The sequence below is a fragment of the Stegostoma tigrinum genome, chromosome 6 (assembly GCF_030684315.1).
Source record: "Stegostoma tigrinum isolate sSteTig4 chromosome 6, sSteTig4.hap1, whole genome shotgun sequence".
NCBI lineage: Eukaryota > Metazoa > Chordata > Chondrichthyes > Orectolobiformes > Stegostomatidae > Stegostoma > Stegostoma tigrinum.
The window spans coordinates 102,439,274-102,465,099 of NC_081359.1; the positions used below are offsets into that span (position 1 = coordinate 102,439,274).

At 41.3% G+C, this 25,826-nt stretch overlaps 1 protein-coding gene across 1 annotated transcript in view; it reads right to left on the minus strand.

The window, feature by feature from the left end:
* prkx (protein kinase X-linked) overlaps positions 1-25,826 on the minus strand; it is a 125,880-nt gene that overhangs the window by 73,999 nt on the left and 26,055 nt on the right. Inside the window, exons 2-3 of the mRNA XM_048533127.2 lie at positions 21,509-21,677; positions 15,373-15,636 (exon numbers count right to left, since the gene is read on the minus strand). Coding sequence (XP_048389084.1) covers positions 15,373-15,636; positions 21,509-21,677 — 433 coding nt within the window. The remainder of the gene's footprint in view (positions 1-15,372; positions 15,637-21,508; positions 21,678-25,826) is intronic.

Sequence of the window (25,826 nt, forward strand, 5' to 3'; positions counted from 1 at the left end):
ATCAATTTCCCCCTCATCCTTCCAAACTCCAAGTACAGACCCAGAGTCCTCAACTGCTGCTCATATGTCAAGCCCTTCAATGCCAAAACCATTCTCGTAAACCTCTTCTGGACCCCATCCAATGTCAGCACAGCCTTTCTTACATACGGGGCCTGAAACTGCTCATAATATTTTAAGTGTGTTCTGATCAGAGACTTGTACTGCTGAGATAGTATCTCTCCGCTATTGCATTGTAGACTTCTTAAACTGAATGCTAATGTTGCTTTTGCTTTCCTAACTGCCAACTGAACCTGCATGTTAACCTCAAGTGAATCTTAAACTAGGACTCCTAAGTCCCTTAATGCTTCAGATTTCCAAAGCTTTCCCCATTTAGAAAATACCCTACTCCACTTAAGGTGATTGATTAATAATTGTCCCTCAGTTAGCTGAGGTATCTTATTCACCTGTTTTTAACAAGACTCCTGAACTTTAAAAATAGAGAAAAAAAATTTACTAGTTCTATTCTCACACTTCCTCCAAATTCCTCAAATTAAATACTAACTTGGGCTGTGCCTCTCTTCAGATGTCATGTCTCCTTCCAGATTATACAAAGCAGTAGAAAACCACTATACAGGTATCTACTTCTAGCTGTTAAGCTTTCTTACGTTCAATTCATCTTTATGTCTCTCATAGATCGATAGGGGAGCTAGCTGTGGTGGAGCTAGTGAAGAATTGCAAATACACAGAGTACCTTAAAACAGGAATCTATAATTTTACTAAGCACTGGATGGTTTTTCTTGTAGTAGCTTCCTTTGATGACAGAAACCCTAAGACAGACAGTAAAGGGCTGTGCACACTGGAGTATTATAATTCTGCAATATGACGAAAGGATTTTCATTGGTGTGATTAAAGTGATAGATAGTCAGGGATTGCAGTAAAAGGCTTTTTAAAAACATCAGTTTAAAGATAATAAATTAAACTTTGCCAAAGTTCATGAGGTCATCTCAAAGCACAGACCATGAACAGAACAGACCTCAAAACTCATATTTGCAAACATTAATTTCCCAGAAGTATCTTTAACCTTGAAACTGCATGTTGAACTGCCATAAAGAAAGGATTATGCCCAATACAAGCATCTTCTGGTTATAACACTAGTATCATGATCATGAATGCAAGTATCCACGAAAATCATGGGCTACACGGTTTTTCTTTGAATACTATTCTACATCAATGTTTCAACAGTATATTTAGATGTGCTCAGTAGAGTGCCACAGGGACTGCTGTTGGGATCTTAATTGCTTCTAATTTATTTAGGTGACTCAGATGAGGGACGGAAGGTGTTGCTGCCCGTATACAAAGGCATGTAGTAAGTAGTGATGAAAATATAAAAACCATGGAAAAGAATATAAATAAGTTGAGTGAGCAAATACGTCACAAATGAAGAATAATGTCAAATTGTCTATTTTGGCAGAAAGAATGAAAAAAGCACATAATCTAAATAGTGAGAGACTGAAGAGGAGAACTGAAAGCAAAAGTAGGAAGGAATATGTTTTTGTTACACAGGGTACTGGTGAAACTGCATCTGGGGTACTGAGTATAGTATTGGTTTCCTTATTTAAGGAAGTTATAAATACATTGGAGGCAGTCTAAAGAAGGTTTACCAGACCAGTGTCTGGAGTGAGAGCGTTGTTTAATGAAAGAAAATTGGACATGTTACGCTTGTGTCCACTGGAGTTTGGAACAGTCAGGAAACTGCAACTGGAGAAACCTGCATAGAAGACATGCCAAGAACTATGCAAAGTGTTAGGAAGCTATTCTGCAAAATCATTGGTGATCACGGAACGCTTCTATTTTTAGACACAGGTTCAGCACGAAGGAGAGTCCATCATCAAAATTGTGGCCATCTTAAATAGGTTAGTGGAGCAGTACAAATTTGGAGAATTTTCCCCAAGATGCCTTGCAGAAGCATTTGGTTTATGGACTCTGGCTTGAGGCCAACCAATTGAGTCATCTAAGTTCCTGAAAAATCTGGACAGGGTGGATGTGGACATCATGTTTTCTTTTATGGAAGGATCTAGAAGGCGGAATTTGAGTTTAAAAATAAGATATCACCCTTGTAAAACAGAATTAAGGTGTATTTTTTCCCCTCTGTCAAAGGGTTAAGAGATTTGGAACTCTGAAAAAGTAGTGGAAGCAGTGTTTTTAAGTATTTTTAAGGCAGGGCAGACAGATTCTTGATAAACAAGGGGGTGAATGGTTATCTGGCACAGCTAAGAATGTGGATTTTAAGTTGGAATCAAATCAATGATGATTTTATTGAATGACATAGTTGAATGACAGAGCAGACTCAAAGGGCTGAATTGCTTATTCCTCTTAATTTGTATGCTTGTACAGAACAGTTTTAGGAATGGGACCTTGCTGGTCTATTTTATATTTGAGCTAGATTTGGCAAAGCACAGATTCATACAAGGGCAGTTTGCATAAGTCTTTGAAGAAAAATAGAGTACATTGTTTATTTAGTAGAGATAAAGAAGGTTGAATGGAGCATAAACAAGAGCTTGAGCCGCATGGCTAATGTATGTGCCATAAATTTTGCGTTGTTCTGCGTGAGTTGAATAATATTAGAGTAATATTATTGTGTTTTCTGCTGCGGCACTGGGCTTCAAGTCTAACACGTTGGCTTCTTGTGGCCACTTTCACCACATCGGTAGCATTCAATCACTGGTACTGCACTCTGCTGAGTTTCTGCTACTTTATGCACCCAGACATTGCCACTCAACTGTGTTGTTTTGCTGGCAGCCAACTCTAGCAAAGTAGCAATTTTGAAATCCCTCCATGTCATTAATTTCCAATGAATGGCCTCATGTCAGCCAGCATAAGCCAAATGGTTCTAAAAGGCATCTTGGAGGAAACCCTTCAAATTTGCAATGTTCTGCTAACCTCTAAGGTGGCTATGATTTAGGCTGTGGACTCTTTGTGCTGTACCTGTGTATAAAAATGGAAGTGCTCTGTGATCACCAATGTCTTTGGTGCAAAATAACTTCCCAGCACCTTGCATAGCTCTCGGTATGGCTTCACCGTACGTTTCTCAAGTTGCAGACTCCTTGAAATCAATCTTACTCCCAACAGAATTCAACAAAACTGGTGCCACAATGTCATCAGCCACTTTATTCACCTTTAAGTATGCTGAATGTTCAGTGTAAAGAGTCCAACTTCCGGTCTCTTCATCACAGTTCCACCAGATCAAACTGGCCTGACATATTGTTTTTCCGCCACTCACGTCTGGTAGCCATTCACAGCCCAAGTCCACTTAGTGATTGGTCTCTGCATTAACCACTGCCAACACTGAATGTGTTAGCATACCGTTCTCTCCTAGCATCAACCACAGCCTGAGTCCTCTCTCAACGACTCTCTGCAATGACCCTAGTAAGCTCTCGCATGAGTACTCTCGTCTTCAGCCATTGGCAACAGCCAAAGTCACTCTTGGCCCACTCCCTGTTGACCCTCAACATTACCTGCACAATCCAACTACATTTCTGAAGTTCGGGCGACACTCTTCCTCCCAACCAAAAAAAAATACAATGGCAGTCACCCACTGGTCATTAGTTAGATCTCAATCTCCGTATGTGTTTGTGGTTCACTAAAACCGTAAACAGAACATGAGGTCAACAGAGGGGAAGCTTGAACAGGGAATACTTTGTGTGTCCTGCAGCTCGACATTTGATTTTAGATTGCCTCCCCTAGTTCCTGCTCTAGGTCACCAGTCCAACTCTCAAAGGGGCAACACATACCTATCTAAATACATAGCATATTAAGTAATTTTCTTGCTTTTAGTTCAAGGTATTTAACACAAAATTTTCTAACCAATGATTGGATCAACCACTTGAGGTAGCTTCAGGCAAATGATGGCTCAATTTAGGAAGTAGTTGCGTGCTTGCATTTGCAGGATAGCAGCCTGTAACTAGCAGAGTGCCACAGGGATCACTATTGGGGCCACAATTACTTACAGATTAATTACCAGGAATGGAGCAACTACTTATGAGGAGAGGTGAGCAGATTGGGTCTGTACTTAGTCAAAACTAGAAGAGGAGCTGGCCTTATTGAAATATACAAGATTCTTAGAGAATCTGGCAGGTAAATGTGGAAAGGTCATTGAACCGAGACTTTTCCACAAGTGGCAGAGTTCATAATCACACATTTAAGAGAGATGAAGGTTGTGAATTCTTTTCCACAGAATGTTTTAGTAGCTGGATTATTAAGTATATTCAAGGCTGAGATTTTTAATAAGGGAAGGAATGAAGAGTTATAAGGAAAAGGCAAAAATATGAAGTTGAGGATTATCAGATCTGCCATAATCTCAATGAACGGTGGTGCAAACTCAACCGGCTGAATCAGCTACTTCTGCTCCTATGTCTTATGGATCTAAAAAGGTCAGTTACATCATAACCAAATGATATGCAAAGTTCAAGTCAAAGTCATATACCTGAGCCTAACCTTGTTTTACTTCACTGGTATATCTTCCCTACATTCCTGATTCTATGGATTCTTTTCATTAAAGACATGCTACACAACATTGGCAATAATCTCATAAACAAACATTAAGTAATTATGTTCTTTAAATAAAGCTGATGTGAATGTTTCACAAGTTTTTAGACTTCTTTTACACTTTAACGTTATCATGCTTCTTGTATGTTTCTAGTACACAAACATCTTCAGCCTTCATCACACTGTTATGAAAAAATACTGAACTTGCTAATACAGGTGTGTTCCAGAGAAGAAATGTTTTTGAATCTGAAAGGAGGAGAAGACAGATTTTAATGAGTGAGGGAGACAGAATGAGGAGGAAAGGCAGGGTGAAATATGCTGACGTGCTGCGGGGTAGGCAAGCTTCTCTCAGGAATAAGTAAATAAGAAAAGGAGAGAAAAAAAATTGAATGGCAATATCATAACCAGGGCAATTCAATCATCAGGTGACTGGAGCCGAAGGTGAGGCCAAAAAGGAGCTTACTTATTCATTTGAGCATTGCTGAACTAGAAATGGTGTGAACATCGTCATCTTGTACTCATCAGGACAGACGCAACGATGCTAAATTTCAAAGGGAAGGGCATATTTATACTGCAAGAAATATCTAACAGTAGTTTTCAACAGTCTGCACCAAACAGTTTAGGAAGCATTAGTGCTTTCCCTGAGCATAAGGCTGCATCTGTGCTATAAATCCCCTCTGAAGCTTCCATGTTTATTACTGGAAGTAGTATCTGCTAACATTTGTCTTCACACATGGGCAAGATAAAGAAATTCCACTTGGGTCAACAACCTCATGTGGACCAAACATCAGGTATGAGTACATGAAATGGTCACTTATCCTATTTCTGGTATGAGAAGAAACTGCACATGCACAGTAAAGAAGCATGGTTTTGAAATGGCTGTTGAACTGGTCTGCTTGCTTGGACACAATTCTATACGAGCAGATTTGAAAGCAAATATATTTGGAATTTTTTTTCCCAATACTACCAGTAATCTAAGTCTTAGAGATGTCTTTAGACACATTGAGGCTGACTGCGGTCAATGAATTTCTATGCTCTGAGCATGTTATTGCTGTTTGTAATAAAACAGTGCTGCGGGCTAGCATATTCAATGCTGTGATACAAGAAAAACACAAGGGAGTGCCTGACTCTGGAACAAGGTGTCCTGGTGGCCTTCTCATTAATTCTTTTTCAGATCAAAAGGCTCTGCACAACCCCAGGTTTCTCACTAATCCTGTAAAACGTAATTTACTCCACTCTGTATTTTGTTCTGATCATAAGTGTTCAAAAATAGTTAAGTTGAGCAGATTTTGAGTACACGTCTTTGCTTGTAGTTGAAGACTGTGTATTTACGCCATTGGATTTAAAATATCGATGCATGTGATCATTTTTTAAACTTGTTGTAGGCATTATGACACAAAGCTCTCCAGTAAGGCCGTAATAATAGTAAATGTGACAGTTATGAGCCAGCAACTCAGTTAGGAAAATAAGTGAATGTGTCATTGAATTGTTTCCTTCTTTGAACTACTTGGGATTCACTTATCTAACAATCATTCTCTCAATATTAGTGCCACTGCCATCAATGAGTCACACATGATCAAGACCCTAGCGGTTACCACTGACAAAAAATTAAACTGCACAAGCCATTTAAATACCATGGCTGTAAGAGAAGGTCCAAGGCTAGAAATCCAGCAGAGAGTAACACTTTCTAACTCCCATAGCCTGCCTACCATCTACAAGACAAATAATATGACAGAATACTGAGATAACACCGTGTGAAGCTGGATGAACACAGCGGGCCAAACAGCATCAGAGGAGCAGGAAAGCTTGACATTTCGGATCGGGACCCTTCTTATGATAGAATACTCCCCACTCGCCAAGTTGAGTGCAACTCCAACAACATTCAAGAAGCTTGATACTATCCAGTAAAAAGCAGGCTACTTGATTGACACCACATCATCCACCACCAATGCTCAGTACAAGCTACATGATATACTTCAGAAATTCTCCAAGCCTCCTGAAACAACACCTTCCAAACTTATTGCACTCCTAAATGGTAGTGGTCATCAACGCAGGTACGTAGGAACACCACCACTTGCAAGTTTCCAACCTGGTTTGGAAATATATTGTTGTTCCTTTAGTGTCACTGGGTCAAAATCTCTCCTTAACAGTACTGTGGATCCATGTACAAATTGACGGTAGCAATTCAAGGAGGAAGCTCATCACCATCTTCTCAAAGGCAACTGGAAAAAAAGTGCTGGCCAACCAACAAAGCCCACTCATCATGGATGAATGAAGAAAGAATGAGAAACAGATGATGTCTGGTTGACAATTCAACTTTGATCAGTCTACATGTCATTGCCATCATAATATTTTTGTTTTTAAGCTTTGAAATAAATCTAAAGAGGATATGCTATGTAATGAGAATGCTACACAGAAACATCAAACTTTAATAGAAAACACAAGGTAAGCAGAAATGAACTTAAGTGGCCTCGTGGTAATGTCACTATGCCAGCAACAGCCCAGGCTAAGATTCTAAGGCCACAAGTTCAAATCCCAGAATGGCAGATGGTGAAATCTGAATTCAACAAAAAAACCTAGAATAAAAGGTAGCCTAAAGGCAACCAAGTGACCACTGTGAATTGATATAAAATACCATCATCGAGTTCCCTAATATTCTTCGGGGACGGAAATCTGCGACTCCTATTTGGTCTGTCTTATACGTGACTCCAGACCAAAAAGAACGTGCTTAATTCTTAACTGCCTTCTGGGCAATTTGCCCTCAAAATATATTTTTTCAATTAGTTATACAAATTTGCATTCTTCAGGCAGATGACCTTTATTAATAGATAATAAAATGTGAGGCTGGATGAACACAGCAGGCCAAGCAGCATCTCAGGACCACAAAAGCTGACGTTTCGGGCCTAGACCCTTCATCAGAGAGGGGGATGGGGAGAGGGAACTGGAATAAATCGGGAGAGAGGGGGAGGCGGACCGAAGATGGAGAGTAAAAGAAGATAGGTGGAGAGAGTGTAGGTGGGGAGGTAGGGAGGGGATAGGTCAGTCCAGGGAAGACGGACGGGTCAAGGAGGTGGGATGAGGTTAGTAGGTAGCTGGGGGTGCGGCTTGGGGTGGGAGGAAGGGATGGGTGAGAGGAAGAACCGGTTAGGGAGGCAGAGACAGGTTGGACTGGTTTTGGGATGCAGTGGGTGGGGGGAAGAGCTGGGCTGGTTGTGTGGTGTAGTGGGGGGAGGGGACGAACTGGGCTGCCCAGTTCGTCCCCTCCCCCCACTGCACCACACAACCAGCCCAGCTCTTCCCCCCCCACCCACTGCATCCCAAAACCAGTCCAACCTGTCTCTGCCTCCCTAACCGGTTCTTCCTCTCACCCATCCCTTCCTCCCACCCCAAGCCGCACCCCCATCTACCTACTAACCTCATCCCACCTCCTTGACCCGTCCGTCTTCCCTGGACTGACCTATCCCCTCCCTACCTGCCCACCTATACTCTCTCCACCTATCTTCTTTACTCTCCATCTTCGGTCCGCCTCCCCCTCTCTCCCTATTTATTCCAGTTCCCTCTCCCCATCCCCCTCTCTGATGAAGGGTCTAGGCCTGAAACGTCAGCTTTTGTGCTCCTGAGATGCTGCTTGGCCTGCTGTGTTCATCCAGCCTCACATTTTATTATCTTGGAATTCTCCAGCATCTGCAGTTCCCATTATCTCTGACCTTTATTAATACTTGTCTCAGCAGCTCAATGAGCAAGCAGAAACTTGCACACAATCCAAAAGGAATCAGATCTTCCCTGGGAGTTCCCAAAACTGTTAATGTACAGCAAAAGACAACATGCCTCAAACTAAAGAACCAATGATTTTCTAGTATGAGAAGTGAAAGAAATATACAAATTTGTGATTTATGCACTGTCACCTTAAACAAATGAATAATTTGCATTTATTCAGTGTCTTTTAATCACCTTAAAATATCTCAAAGTATTCCACAGGAAGGACAATAATAGAGCTGTCGCAGGATTAATAGAAACAGAAGATCGGAGCAGGTGGTGACAATTCGGCCCTTCAAGCCTGTTCTGCCATTTTTCACAATCGCAGCTGATCGTCCGCCTCAAATCGCCTAATCCTGCTTTCTCCCAATTATCTCTGATTCCATTCACTCCAAGTGGTATATCTAGTTGCCTCTTGAATACATTCAAAGTTTTGGCATCAACTGCTTCCTGCGGCACCGAATTCCACAGGCTCATCACTCTTTAGGTGGAGCTATATCTCACCTCCATCCTAAATGGTCTACCCCAAATCGCCAGTCTGTGAGCGCTGTTCTGGACACATCAACCATCAGAAACATCCTCCCGGCATCTAACCTGTCTAGTCCTGTTAGGATTTTGTAAGTCTCTATGAGACTCCTCTCATTCGTCCAAACTCTAGCGAAAACAATCCCAACCTAGTCAGTCAATCTCTCCTCATACATTAGTCCCGTCATCCCTGGAACCAGTCTGGTAAACCTTCGCTGCACTCCCTCAAGATCAAGAACATCCTTCTTCAGACTAGATCAAAACTGCACACAATATTTCAGATGTGGTCTCACCAAGGTCCTGTGCAACTGCAACAGAACCCCACACCTATATGCAAAACCTTTTACCTCAACATCATTTGCCTTCTTTACTGCCTATTGCACCTGCATGCTTACCTTCAGCGACTGGTGCACAGGGACACCCAGGTCCAACTGCACACTCCCCTCTTTCAGTTTACAGCCATTCGGGTAGTAATCTACCTGGTCATTTTTGATTCCAAAGTGAATAACTTCACATTTATCCAAATTATATTGCAGCTGCCACTGATTTGCCCACGAACCTAGCCTGTCAAGATCAAGCTGTAGGATCTCTGCATCCTCATCATAATTCACCCCAGCGAGTTTTGAGAAGATTTGCAGCTCAGGTTGAGGTTCTGGATGTGAGTTTGCTCGCTGAGCTGGAAGGTTAGTTTTCAGACGTTTCGTCACCACTCTAGGTAACATCATCAGTGAGCCTCCGATGAAGCGCTGGTGTTATGTCCCGCTTTTTATTTATCTGTTTAGGTTTCCTTGGGTTGGTGATGTCATTTCCTGCATTGGTGATGTCATTTCCTGTTCTTTTTCTCAGGGGATGGTAGATTTGTTCCAAATCAATGTGTTTGTTGATGGAGTTCCGGTTGGAATGCCATGCTTCTAGGAATTCTCGTGCGTGACTCTGTTTGGCTTGTCCTAGGATGGATGTGTTGTCCCAATCAAAGTGGTGTCCTTCCTCATCTGAATGTAAGGATGAGTGATAGTGGGTCATGTCGTTTTGTGGCTAGTTGATGTTCATGTATCCTGGTGGCTAGCTTTCTGCCAGTTTGTCCAATGTAGTGTTTGTCACAGTTCACCCTCCCACCTAACTTGGTATCATCTGCAAACATGGAGATGTTACATTTTGTTCCCTTATCCCTCATTAATATATATATTGTGAATAGCTGGGTCCCAGCACCGATCCCTGTGGTATCCCACAAGTTACTGCCTGCCAATTTGAAAAGGACACATTAATTCCTACTCTTTGTTTCCTATCTGCCAACCAGTTTCCTATCCATCTCAAAACACGTCCCCCAATCTCATGCACTTTAATCGCTTATGTGGGACTTAGTGAAACACTTTCTGAAAATCCAAATATACAACATCAACTGGCCTCCCTTGTCAATTCCACTAGTTACATCTTCACAGAATTCCAACAGATCTGTCAAGCACGATTTCTCATTCATAAATCCATGCTGACTGTCTGATCCTGCTACTGCTTTCTAAATACTCTGCTATAAAATCCTTGACAGTGGGTTTCAGAATTTTCTCCACTACTAATATTAGGCTCACCAATCTATATGTTCAAGTCCCACCTGCCCCAGAAATGTGTAATGAAATCCCTAAACAAATTGATTAGAAAATACCCTTAAGAAGCAGGGTTCAGTGGTGGCCATGAAACCATTGTCATGAAAAGCCATCAGGTTCTTTTGGAAGAGAGAATCTGCCATTCTCATCTATATGTGACTCCAGATGCGGTGTAACAAAGCTGGTTCATAAATGCCTCTGAATTGGTCTGGTAAGCTACTCAGTTATATTTAACTGCTACAATACTGGATTAAAAAAAAATGAATGAAACTGGATTCAAGCACAGAGCACCAAGGTAATAGAAACAACAAGCATACAACAAATTCTGGCTATCTGCAAAATCTTCCAAATTAACATCAACTGGTTTGTACCAAAAATTGAGAGAACGGTGTCACTGACTAGTCAAGAAATAACTTGACAGTTTTTGGACAGAATCCTGCCTTGTAGACAACGTCCAGACAATTGCAATCCCTGTCCCTGTCCTATCAACAGGACAAACACATTAGAGGTAGCAGTGGAGTATAACAGAGTTAGGAGGATATTGCCCTGGGAATTCTCAATATTAATTCCAGACCTAATTAAGTTTCACGGATTCAAGTCAAGCATGGGCAAGGAAATCTCCTGATTAATTAGCTATGCGACAGCAGTACGTGGTAATCAGGCCTCCTCCATGTTCAATATAACTTGGCAGGGCATATGAAAGGAGGCAAGAGAACAGAATTTACTCCAGGTGAGGAGTTCAATGTTCGTCACCATGAGTGCACAGTAGCACCTGAACTGTCCCAGTTCCAGGCTGGGCCTTCAGCAAATGGTGACAAAGGCCACACCAGAAGAAGTACTACTTGATCTTGTCCTTATCTAAACTGCCTAAGTCTGATGCAGTTCCTCACCACAGTATCTATTGCAATGCTTAATGCACAACCCTTTCAGAGGCAAAGTCCTACCTTCACATTCAGGATACGATCCATCATGTTGTGTGGTCCACTATCATGCTGAGGGGTCAATTATGAATAGAGTTTGTCACTCAACACTAAGCATCCATAAAGATAAATTCTCATGACCCCTGAAATTTCCTTTTGACAAAGCTGAATTGCTGCCAGCTATAGAATGATGATAGATGTCCAGCTCTAATTTCAAACAACTTGGATTTGAGTTTTAAAGGATTGGTCACAGGCTTCAAGAGATGTAAATATTGGCATCTGGAAAGTCTATTAAGTAAAGCCTTCTTGCAGCTTTGAGGTGACTTTGCTGCTCAGTGACTTCTGGATCTGTGACAACAAAATTCCAAGACCAGAGAGAGTTGCTACAAAACAATTAGCATAGACCAGGGAAACATTCCCTTTCCATTTTTCTTCCACCTGTGCACATCTCCGGGTTGCACAGGGCTTCCCAACGGCTGCACAGATTAGAGGGATCTTTGACCCTTCATCTTCTCAAAGACAATTCTATCTCCCCCTGTAATTTAAAAAAAGCCATTTTTTAAAATCGCACCGCTTAGATTAGCTGTTTTGCCAAGTTGATTTGCAGAAAAAACAGCAGGATGCTTTCAGCACACAAACTTGATTTTTGCAAATAGCAGGTGGGTTAAGTAATGATGCTCATTTAACAAGCCAGTGCTGGCACGATGGGTCAAAATCTCCTTTGGATTCAGAACACTAGGTCACAGCCCACATAATGAACAAAATTACAAGTAATCAGACCATCCTGCTCAATTCAGAAACCATCCAAATAATTCCATGGCTTCTAGTTCCTTCAAAATCCTTAAACAAAGATACACATTCTCAACACCATTGTGTCCAGCTGTGAACGGCAGTGGACGACTAAACAATTTCCTGGGGGACACAGCTCCATTAAATATTCTCAGCATCCATGATGAAGGAGCCCTGTACATCAGTATGAAATAAGACCATAAAAAACAGAATCAAGAAGAGTGTTTGGCCACTTGAGCCTGCTCCACCTTTCTGATCTGACATATGTCCACTTTCCTGGCCTCTCCCAATAACTCTCAATTTGCCGACTGATCAAGAATTCATCAATTTCAGCTTAAAAAAAAAATCAAAGACTCTGCCTGCACAGCGCTGTGGCAAGGACTTCTAGAGACAACCCTTTAAGAGAAGAAATTCTTCATCAACTCAGTCTTAAACTGGCATCTTTTACTTCTAGGGGAAACATCCGAGAATGTGGTTGATTGAATGTGGCCTCAGGGCAACTAGGGATGGGCAATAAATGGTCTATCTAGCCAATGATGCCCTCATCCTGTGAACGAATTAAATAAAAAAGTCCTGTCAGCATTCACCCTACAAGCCCCTTGAAAATTACATGTTCCAATGAGATCTAGTCTCATTCTTCTAAACTCCAGTGAGTAGAGTTCCAATCTATTTAATGTTTGCTCATAAGACAAACTCTCCACACTGGGGATAATCCTCTTGAGCCTTCTCTGAACTGCCTCCAATGAAACATTATCTTGCCATCAACAAAGGGGACAAAAACTGTTCATAGTGCTCCAGATATGGTCTCACCAGCGCCCAGTACAGTTGTAATTAGACTCCCCTTCTCCAACCCCCTTAAATAAAGGCCAACATTTCATTAGCCTTTACCTGCCATACCTGTATGTTAGTTTTGTGTTTCCTATACAAGTACATCCAAATCCCTCTACAAAAGTTGTAGCTTTTTGCAGTCTTTCTCCATTAAAATGTGTATTAAATATAAATAGATAAAATGGCACTGGACACTACAAAGGCTATGGGTACTGACTACATATCGGCAACAGGGCTGAAGGTACATTCTCCCAAGCTAGCTGTGCCCATCAAAAAAACTGTTCCAGTACAGTCATAAACACTGACATCCACCTCGTAACATAGAAAACTGCCAGGGAGAATCCTGTCCACAATAGGAAGGACAAACACAACCTGGCTCATCTTGCTTATCTGGTTTACTAACATCCTTTAGGGAAGGAAAATGCCATTCTTACCTACTCTGGTCTATATGTGACTCCAGACTCTCAGCCATGTAGTTGATTCTTAACTGCCCTGAGGGTTAATGGGTAATAGGTTTCCTTCGGGTACTCTGGTTTCGTCCCACAGTCCAAAAGGTGCGCAGCTTAGGTGGATTGGCCATGCTAAACTGCCCATAGTGTCTAGGGGTGTGTTGGTTAGGTGGATTAGCCATGGGAAGTGCAGGGTTAAAGGGATGGATTGGTGGTTGGGGGCGGGGGGGGTGGTGTTTAATCTAGGTAAGATGCTCTTTGGAGGGTTGGTGTGGCTTTGTTGGGCCAAATGACCTGTTTCCACAGAAATTCTACTGAGTACTTGAGGTTTGTTTCTTTTGATGGGCTGTAACTGTCATTTCCAACTGTTTGAACTGACTACTTTGAACTTTCTTGATCATATTTATTTTACTGGCATTTCCAGTCCATCTGTTTACTTTTATTCATTCATGGAATGTGAAAAGCCAGGATTCATGGCTTATACCTAATGCCCTTGACTGATGTTCTGTATCAATTTAGAAAATAACAAATATTTAGTAAGCAAGTAGTTAAAGAATAGAGTAACAAGAGTGCTTTCCTAATTGTGTGCCCATTACTCCATTTTTGATTTAATCACCAAAAATATAGTTGGCCACCCGTGAATTCTCAATTTAAATCCTTAAAAAGAAATGCAGTCAATAATAGTGCCTTAGGGTCTTCATCATCTATGTTTACAGTTGTTCAAAATCCATGTGCAGAACTGTGAAGTTTAAAACTCAACAATAACATCCTTGCTGGTTTAGACCAGTAACTCATATGAACTTTGCCATGAAGCCTTTACATTTTCTTATCAACACACTGGACAGAAAAATACACTGGCAGGAAGTTTAGCCCATAGCACTGACTCTTCGTAATTCTGGTTCATTAATCTACAGTTAATGGAGGGGAAAAATGCATTCAAAATGTAAGGTCCAGCTGAGATCAATCCTGTGCTATACTAACAGCAATCCTTAAAATATCAATCAATAATAAACGCCAACAGCAGCTTTCCTTTCACTCAGTCTAACAGTAGCAAGGTCAAACACATCAACTGAATTCAACTCATTCAATCCAATCCAGAACTTTCCAGGCACTCAGTCTAACACAAAGCATTTACTCACAAACTTGAACAAGTTTCTAAATGCAATAGGATATTTTAAAAACTAAGCACTTTTATGCCTAATATATTATTTTCTTAAATCCTTAGCTATTTAACATAGCAGAGTGAAGAGCTAATTAATACATTGGAAGATATCTCAATCTGAAATTTCAAAACATGTGCTTAAAGCAATAACAAATGAAGCATGGGGAATGGTTATTAATTAATACAAATTAAATAGAGTTCAGAGTCAGTATTGTACAGCGTGCAAACAGACTCTTCCATCCAACTCATCCAGGCCTCTACTGGGTCACCCTCTGACACTACAGGGAAAATAGCTACGTCCGATTCAGCTTCTCCCTATAGCTTAAAACCTCTAACACTGGCAAATATTCCTTGTAAATCTTTTCTGAGCCTTTTCAAGTTTTACAACATCTTTCCTATAGCATTGGAGACCTGAACTAACACAATATTCCAAAAGTGGCCAAACCATTATCCTGTACAGCCACAACATCCATTCCGACTCCTGTACTCAATGCACTTTACTCAAAACACCTTAAAAATGCTTCTGAAGAGAGGTCCAGACCAGAAACGTCAGCTTTTCTGCACCTGCAATGCTGCTTGGCCTGCTGTGTTCATCCAGCTCTACACCTTGTTATCTCACCTTAAAGACACTGGTGCCCAGGGGAAGATCAAGTTAATGCAAACAGTGGTTCCAAATAACATTTCCTCGGTTAGAGGAAGTCATCAACTTAAACAGTAATAACATGGCTTGCTCCATTGTACAAAATAACCAAATATTGCTTGGTATAAAAGTGGACAGACACTTATAATCAATTACTTAAGCAAAGGTAAAGATGACTCACCGGTCAACAAGTTTTTTTGCAAATCCAAAGTCAGTAAGCTTAATATGACCGTCTCTGTCCAGTAGAATATTTTCAGGCTTTAAATCTCTGTAAACAATGTCTTTGGCATGTAGATATTCTATTGCACACACAATCTCTGCAGAGTAAAAAAGTCCAGAACTATTGTTGAAACGTCCAAGGTTACGTAAGTAAGAAAACAGTTCTCCTCCAGGCACGTATTCCATCAACATATATAAAAACTGTTCATCATGATGCGTCCAGTATCTGTTGGTAAATTAAATATTAAAAAATGACCATTAGTCAAGTCCATTAACTAATGTTATCGCGGGCCGAAGGGCCTGTACTATGCTGTAATGTTCTAATGTTACAATGAAAAATAAACAAATTGTTAAATGAGATCCAACATTTTCCATTTGAGGATGTTATAGCCATGAGGAGTCAATATTGAGTTTAATCATTTTAGAGCATGAACACCTCCTTCCATGTCTATTACCCCCCCCTCAACACTTCACGTCCTGGTACAATACAGGCTGCTTTCAGCTCAGCCAACCCATTTTCACTTATTTTAGCTCCTGTCATCACCTTGCTAAATTTCTTCTGTTCCCTGGTTTATTATCTCCATCCCTTATATAACCTTTTCTTTATTTTGCTCTGGGTGCCATCTCCATCTGATCAATCTTCTCCATCATCTGCATCCTACCCTGCATTAGCATAATTACCACCTTTTCCCAAGCTGCTGACAGTCCTGAAGAAGGGCCACCAGACTGACAGCATTAGCTCTCTTTTCTCTCCAGAGATGCTCTACGAACAAAGAAAAAAGAATATTACAGCACAGGAATAGGCCCTTTGGCCCTCCAAACCTGCAACGATCCAGGTCCTCTATCTAAACCTGTCGCCTATTTTCCAAGGATTTGTATCTCTCTGCTCCCTGCCCATTCATGTATCTGTCTAGATACACCTTAAATGATGCTATCGTGCCCACCTCCGCTTGCAACGCGTTCCAGGCAGCGTCCACCCTCTGCGTAAAGAATTTTCCACGCATATCTCCTTTAAACTGTTCCCCTCTCACCTTGAATCATGACCCCTAGTAATTGAGCCCCCGATCTGGGAAAAAGCTTTTTGCTATCCACCCTGTCTATACCCCTCGTGATTCTGTAGGCCTCAATCAGATCCCCCTCAACCTCCGTCTTTCCAATGGAAATAATCCTAATCTGCTCAACCTCTCTTCATAGCTAGTGCCCTCTATACCAGGCAACATCCCGGTGAACCTCCTCTACACCCTCTCCAAAGCATCCACATCCTTTTGGTAATGTGGTGACCAGAACTGTATGCAGTATTGCAAATGTGGTCGAACCAAAGTCCTATACAACTGTAACATGACCTGCCAACTCGCATACTCAATACCCTGTCCGCTGAATGAAAGCATGCCATATGCCTTCTTGACCACTCTATCCACCTGCGTTGCCACCTTCAGGGTACTATGGACCTGAACATCCAGATCTCTATATGCATCAATTTTCCCCAGGGCTTTTCCCATTTACCACACAGTTCGCTTTTGAACTGGATCTTCCAAAATGCATCACCTCGCATTTGCATGGATTGAAATCTATCTGCCATTTCTCCGCCCAACTCTCCAATCTATCTTCTGCTGCATTCTCCCCTTCACCATCTCCTACTCCACCAATCTTAGTGTCATCTGCAAACTTGCTAATCAGACCATCTATACCTTCCCCCTGATCATTTATGCATACCGCAAACAACAGTGGACCCAACACGGATCCCTGTGGAACACCACTGGCCACAGTTCTCCATTTTGAGAAACTCCCTTCCACTACAACTCTGGCTCCTGTTGCCTAGCCAGTTCTCTATCTATATGGCTCGTATACCCTGGATCCCATGCGACTTCACTTTCTCCATTGGCCTACCATGGGGACCACTGTTTCCCTTCTTGAGGAAGGTGACAACATTAGCAATTCTCCAGTCCTACAGGACTCACCCGTGCTCAAGGACGGTGCAAAGATATTGTTAAGGCCCCAGCTGTTTCCTCTCTTGCTTCCCTCAGTAACCAGGGATAGATCCTATCCAGACCTGGGGACTGGTCCACCCTTTTAGAATACCCAACATTTCTCCCCTCCTTATGCTGACTTGACCTAGAGTAATCAAACATCTATCCCTGGCCTCAACATCCATCATGTCCTGCTCCTCAGTGAATACTGGCACAAAGTACTCTAAGAATTTCACACATTTTCTCTGACTCCTTGCATAACTTCCCTCCTTTGTCCTTGAGTGGGCCAACCCTTTCTCTAGTTACCCTTTTGCTCCTTATGAATGAATAAAAGGTGTTGGGATTATCCTTAAACCTGTTTGCTAAAGATATTTCATGAACTATTTTAGCTCTCTTAATTCCTCGTTTCAGATTGGTCCTACTTTCCCGATATTGATCCAAAGCTTCACCTGTTTTCAGTCACCTAGACCTTACGTATCCTTTCTTTCTCCTCTTTGCTAGTCTCACAATTTCACCTGTCATCCATGGTTCCCTAATCTTACCCTTTCTATCCCTCATGCTCACTGTTGGGATGCCTGTAGTACAGCCCCAACATTGTTACTGCACCCTTCCTATTTCTAAGCTCTGCCCATATTGCCTCACTGCTTGAGTCCTCCATAGTGCCCTCCTTCAGCACAGCTGTGATATCCTCTTTGACGAGTAATACAAATCCTCCACCCCTTTCACCTGCCTCTCTATCCCACCTGAAGCATCTATACCTAGGGATATTTAGTTGCCCAGCTTGCCCTTCCCTCAACCAAGTCTCAGTAACAGCAATAACATCATACTCCCAGGTACTAATCCAAGCCCTCAGTTCATCTACCTTTCCTACTACACTTCTTGCATTAAAACAAATGCATATCAGACCACCCGTCCCTTTGCGTTCATCATCTGCCCTCTGGCTACTCTTTCCCTTAGTCACACTGACTTCAATACCTAGTTCCTTACAGGCTTTAGTTACTACCTCCTTATTATCCACTAGCCTCCTCATTTGGCTCCCATCCCTCTGCCACATTAGTTTAAACCCTCCCCAACAGCATTAGCCAAAGCAGCCCCGAGGACATTGATTCCAGTCCTGCCCAGATGTAGACTGTCTGATTTGTAATAGTCCCACCTCTCCCAGAACCAGTCCCAATGTCCCAATGTCTCTAAGGCCTGCTGAATACTTCCAGTTGTTTTTGTACATTTTAACTCTCCAACATTCACAATTCTTTGTTTCATTTTAGAGAGACTTTCAGTCACTCACAGAATCAAGACAAGATGACTGGGTGGAATCAAGATCAGCTATGATCATAGTGAATGACGGAGCAGACTTGATAAGCCAATGTGTTCCACTCTTGCTCCTTTTTTTTAAAAATGTTCTTGCCTGTATTTCATTGTACAGGAGCAGTCCAAGCTACCAGTTGCACAAGCATACACTAATGCAAAAACCATGCCCAATATGGCCTAAGTATATGACTATAGTTAACTTGAGATATGGAAATAATAGGTCGCAAAAATGGGAAGGCAGATTATCACCTAAATGGCAACAAATTGAGAGGCAAATGTGCATAGCAAGCTGGATGTCTTCATACAGCAATTGCTGAAGGTAAGCATGCAGATGTAAAGGTGTCAAATGACATGTTGGCCTTTATATTGATAGTATTAGAGTACAGCAGTAGGGATGACTTGTGGCAAGTGTATAGTGCTTTAATGAGACCACACCTGGAGTACTGCTTGCAGTTTTGATCACCTTATCTATGGAAAAATGTTCTTGCTATACAGCAAGTACAAGACAGCAGAGGTTTACCAGACCAATTCTTGGGATGATGGAACTGACATTTGAGAGAGGTTAAATCAGTTAAGAATTACATTTGCGGGAGCTCAGGGGTTCTCAGGCAGTACTGTAAGATGCCTTAGCTGGAGCTCATCCACTCTGTCCATTTCTTTTCTTTTTTTCTCTCTTTTTGTGCATTTCTTAAAATAAAATCCCCAGTGTGGAAACCGGCCATTTGGCCCAACAAGTCCTAACCAACGCTCCATACAACATCCCACGTAGACCCATCCCCCTACTCTAACTCTGTGACCCTGCATTTCTCATAGCTAATGCATCTAACCTACACATCTCTGAACACTATGGGAAATTTAGCATGGCCAATCCACCTAAATTGCACATCTCTGGACTATGGGAGGAAACCGGAGAACCTGGCAGAAACCCATACAGACACGCAGAGAACATGCAAACTCCACAGACAGTTGCGCAAGACTGAAATCAAACCTTGGTCCCTGGCACTGTGGGCAGCACTGCTAACCAGAGACACAGTGCCACTTCTTTTTGAAGAAACTTCCCATTTTCAAGTGGCATCGGCAACGTCCGGGATGAAAGCCAGCATAGATACCCGGTCTCTGCATGGGCTCAGATTCCCAGTCTCAGTGTGGATTCAGACTCTCAACACACTCAGCCTCAAAGTAAAGCTAGGTGCAGTAGAGGTTCGAAGGACTGTTATTCTGAACTTTTATTTCTCTATTTTTCTCATTTATTGCTTGACTGAAGTCTCAGGATATGGTGATCAACATTTATGACCTAGACGAGGAGAGATTTATTCCCCCAAACAGTGGCGAGCCTGTAGAATTTGCTACCAGAGTCAGAGTTATACGGAAACAGACCCTTGAGTCCAACACGTCCATGCTAACCAGTTCTCCTAAATTAATCTAGTCCCATTTCCCAGCATTTGACCCCTATCCCCCGAACCCTTCCTATTCATATACATCAAGATGTCTTTTAAATGCTGTAATTGTACTAGCCTCCACCACTTCCTCTGGCAGCTCATTCCACATATGCACCATACTGAGTGAAAAAGCTGCCCCTTAAAGTCCCTTTTGTATTTTTTTGCCCCTCTCACCCTAAAACTATGAGTGATAGTTTTGGATTACCCGACCATGAGAAGACGACCTTGGCTATTCATCCTATCATGCTGCTGACAATTTTATAAACCTCTATAACGTCACCCCTCAGTATCCAAAGGTCCAGGAAAAATTGCCCCAGTCTATTCAGCCTCTCCCTTTAGTTCTAAACCTGGCAACATCCTTGTAAATCTTTTCTATGCTCTTTGAAGTTTCACAACATCTTTCCGATAGCAGGGAGACCAGAACTGAATGCAGTATCCCAAAAGTGGCCAAGCCAAGGGCCAGCACAGTCACAACATGACATCCCAATTCCTATAATCAATGCATTGGCCAGTGAAGACAAGCATGCTACAGGCCTTCTTTACCACCCTGTCTAACGGAAACTTCACTTTCAAGGAGCAATGCACCCGCGCCCTTAGATCTCTTTGATCGGCAACACTCCCCAGGGCCACACTATTAACTGCACAGGTCCTGGTCTGGTTGCCTTACTGAACTGTAACAACTCACACTTAATCTAAATTAAACTCCATCTGTCACTCCTCAGCAATCAAGGCCAAAACACTATGATTTCAGTGAGAATTGGATTTAGCATTTGGGGCTAAAGCAATCAAAGGATATGGAAGACAAGCAGGATGAAGCTATTGAGCCAGATGATCAACCATGATTATAATGAATGTCAAAGCTGGCTTCAATGGCCTACTTTTTATTTCTGTGTTTTTATAAAGATGGATTTTTGTACAGTGAATTAGAGAAATGCAGAAAAATAAAAATATGAAGTATCATCTTACCCACACCCAATGCAAATATAAGTTATTGTTACTGCAAATTAATGAGAAATCTTGAGCTGGTTTGATGTTAAAAGTGGCCACACCCAATATAGGCCTCAGGCATTCTTTTTAGCATGCAATGGCAATTAATAATTTTTCTCATGCTGAAGACAAAGCTGTTAAATATTTTCAGTTTTTTTTCCCCCCACATGCAGCAATATTTAATAAACTATGTCCAGCCTGGTGCTGTACAAAAGAAAAATGGGAGCTCAAAAGCATTTTAAAAATCTGATGATTTAATAAAAAATTACTATATGCAAACTCAGTATCCATGCAAGACAGAAATTTAAACAAGGAACAGTCTAAATTGTACAGGAGTCTATTTAATACACTGTATTAGTCAGACCAAATCATCTTAAGTAAACAAAAGCCTACTTACAGCCTTATAAGAAATGGATGATGGATCTCGCTTAAGATACTTTTCTCATTATGCACATGCTGTTCCTGTTTAAGCCGGATTACATCAGGAATGCTCATCACTTTCAAAGCACAGTATTCTCTGCTCTTCTTGTCTCTGACCAGCAGAACTCGTCCAAAAGTTCCAGTCCCTGCAAACAAAATAAAATAGGGGCACAATGTAACCTATATGTAACTGAAACTTTACCAATACTAGACAAGCCCATAGAAAGGAGAAATTGGCAGCAATTTGCAAAATATTTGTAGCTTACATGGGAAAATTTTGGTTTAAGCACGTAGTATATTGTTAAAGTATGCTAGTCAATGGATCATCACCACACTAAACAACTGCTGTCAAATAATTGTATGAAGGTACTAGAATGACATAAAACCCACAATCGAAAACACCTTCATATCAAGAATATATTTTACAGCTTCCGCAGTAAATGCAACACTTATTGATCCAAATATTTTGATTCAATATTTCAAAGAAATATAGTTGTCAGTATTGACACCACTTAAAAGGAAAATCAATAAACTTCAATTATATGACAATGCGTAAATAAAGAAAAATTCATGAAAGCAGACAATAATAAGCAAGTTGATGTGAACGAAGAAAAATGCTTTCTATTTTAAACTTTCACAACAGCACCTCGATAAACTATTCAAAACAGCGTCGGCAGACCACCATTCATATTCTCTCAAGGTTACGGACCATTTCAAAAAGGTGCAAAGTGGCAAAATCATTTTATGATGCTCCAAAGATGCAGGAAAGCCAATATTTCTTGCCCTCATTAAGCAGCAACCAGGTAGCATGGAATCAGAGAAATGCCGATTCTTTGCTAAAGGGAATTAAAGAACCAAACATGATTTAATTTTCTTGTTAATAAAGTGTGAAGCTGGATGAACACAGCAGGCCAAGCAGCATCTCAGGAGCACAAAAGCTGACGCTTCAGGCCTAGACCCTTCACCAGAGCCTCTGATGAAGGGTCTAGGCCCGAAACGTCAGCTTTTGCGCTCCTGAGATGCTGCTTGGCCTGCTGTGTTCATCCAGCTTCACACTTTATTATCTTGGATTCTCCAGCATCTGCAGTTCCCATTATCTTTAATTTTCTTGTGTTGGCTCACAAATGACCAAATTTCATAACTTTTTGTTGTGTGATATCTACGACTGATTTCAGTATCAAAATTACAAGCACTGGCCTTCCCACAACTCAAATGAAAAACAAGTGTAAATGATAAAATGTTTCTAAACGGCTTATATTAATCACAAGCTACGAATTCAGGAACTGGCTTGATTTTCCCCACTGCAGAGGTCAGTATTAACAATAAAGCAAACTTCGCACTTTTCACGAGTTACTTCCAAACATGGCTCTTAAAAGGAAGTAGTTTTTACATCCAAGACATTATTTACAAATCATCAGCTTTCTCTAACATCCTGTAAATTTTTTGCGGGGGGGGGGTCAATAACTGAAAAGAATAGCGGATTTGAACTGAGACAGAGAAGATTTTGACTTGTGGACTGGTAATTACCCTTGAGCAACTCGAAGCCATCGTGCATTGTCTCCAATACCATGTCACAGCCAGCTCAATTTGCCTTGTTACTTATTGGCTATAAATGCAAATGTTTAGGTTTTCCATGAAACAACATTATTTTAAATCATGTCAGCTAGCATCCAAGTTAATTGATTCTGAAACAATTTATTTGAGACACACATTCTATTTCTCTTTGGCTCAGTATGCTAACTCTCACTGCCTTCCGTGGAAAAAACATCTCTGCCAAAAATCTACTTAGCAACATCAGTCGCAAGGTACATCAGTGTTAGAGACAGAGAGGCCAGAAACCATCTCAACAAACATTACAGATTCAAGTTATTTCTATCAAGCTACTGGATTTCTTAAAGAGCATTAAACATCTGGTGGATAACAGTACGCGCCGTCTACCTAGATAGACTTCAGAAAGCTATTTAATACTGCAATATAGCAGATTGGCTGCAAGGCTAATCATCATGGCTTGAGTGGTTTGGGAAATGGCTAAGTGGTAGCAGCAAAGGGTGCAAACAACTGTCATAGTGGAAAATGATTGCCAGTCGAAGGCCACAGGGATGATTAACAATATCTGTTTGTTGATATGAACAAAGTCCTAACCAGCATTTACTCCTTAATTCTAATACTGCCAAAAATATTTCTATTTGTGGGACCTTAATGTATGCAAACAGGTTGAGTTTTCTTCCTTCTGACAATATTCTTTATCATAACAGACAGAACAATTCAAATGCATTTCAATGGCAGTAAAGTGCTTTGTCAAATCCTGCAAGTTCTCAGTTTCACAGGTCCATATTTGATCATGATAACGGCAATCAACATGAAATAAATCAAAAGAAACCTAGATTGGGCAACTTTGTTTGACAGATAAATGATAGGTATTGGTCAACAAAGATATCTTTAAAGACTTCAAGATTGACATTTTGTATGCTTCATTTATCAAACGGTAAAGAGCTCGGAGGCAACATTGCAGCAAGGTGACTTGCTGTTTTTTTCAAATGTCATCACTAAGTTGCCTGTTTTCAGCTCCATAACATTACCCAAATCCACCACAGCCTCAGCCATGCTGCTAAAACTTTTATTCATTCCCTTAGTTACACCAGACAGAGCCATTCTACTGCACTTCTGGAAGGCCTTCCACATTTTACCACTGTTGTCAATAAAGCCACAAACTGAAAATTAAACACCAAAAAACTGGTGTTCAAACAGAAGCAATGAATGAGTATGGGTGTCACTTGGAAAACTATTTATCAGCTGTCCCTAACGGAGCATGGAAGAATCAACCACTTTGCTATTTAGCACATAGAAATTACACATCAATCATGACTCAATTTTGTTTATGAGATCATGGTTCGATTGTTAGGGTTCTAGTCCAGCTGGAAGCAGAAACAAAGAAGCAAAGAAGCAAAAATTAAATACACAATTTGTTACCTTCTCTATTCCTGTTCCTCATGGATACAGCTATATAAAAAGCTGCAGACATTCAAGCAACGTTGGATCGATCTTCAAAAGAATAGATTTTTTGAGGAAGGATGCTCTTGTTCTCAAGGATGTGCAGTGAAAGTTTACGGAGCTGATGTATGAGGAGGGATTGACTAGGTTAGGATGGTTTTCGCTGGAGTTAAGACAAATGAAATCATAGTGACTTATAAAATCCTAACAGGACTAGACTGGGTAGATGCAGGGAGGACGTTCCTGATGGTGGATATGTCCAGAACCAGGGGTCACAGTCTGAGGATTCAGGGTAGACCAGTTAGGACAGATGAGGAGACACTTCTTCACCCAAAGAGCCTGTGGAATTCATTACCACAGGAAGCGGTCAATGCCAAAACAATGAATGCATTCAATAGGCAAGTGGATATAGCACTTGGGGCAAATGGGATCAAAGGTCATGGGGAGAAAGCAGGCTTCAGCTATTGAGTTGGACAATCAGCCATGATTGTGATGAATGGTGGAGAATGCTCGAAGGGTCAAATGGCCTCCTGCTCCATCATCTATTTCTATGTATGACAGCAACCAAAATTTTCCAGTGAATTTAGTGACAAGATGGATATTAACTGAAGAAATTGTTTTTTGCTCAGCTGGCAGTTGGAGGTTTTCAAGATAACAGTTGAGGTACGTGAGCACTGGGCAACAATGCATTATGGCAGACAGAATCAAACTGAACAATCTAGACAGGCAGGGAAGTGTAGCAATGGGATCCGACTTTATCAGATCTACCAAAATCTGTGACTATAAAAGGGACTATGCGACTGGTGTGAAAGGAGAGATTAGATGAACAAAGAACAAAGAAAATCACAGCACAGGAACAGGCCCTTTGGCCCTCCAAGCCTGCGCCGATCGAGATCCTCTGTCTAACCTGTCATCTATTTTCTAACGGTCTGTGTCCATTTGCTCCCTGCCCATCCATGTACCTGTCCAAATATATCTTAAAAGACGCTAACGTGTCTGTGTCTACCACCTCCGCTGGAAACGCGTTCCAGGCACTCACCAGCCTCTGTGTAAAGAACTTTTCACGCATATCTCCCTTAAACTTTCCTCCTCTCACTTTGAACTCATGACCACTAGTAATTGAGTCCCCCACTCTGGGAAAAAGCTTTGTGCTATCCATCCTGTCTATACTCCTCATGATTTTGTAGACCTCAATCAGGTCCCCCCTCAATGTCCGTCTTCCTAATGAAAATAATCCTAATCTACTCAACCTCTCTTCATAGCTAGCACCCTCCATTCCAGGCAACATCCTGGTGAACCTCCTC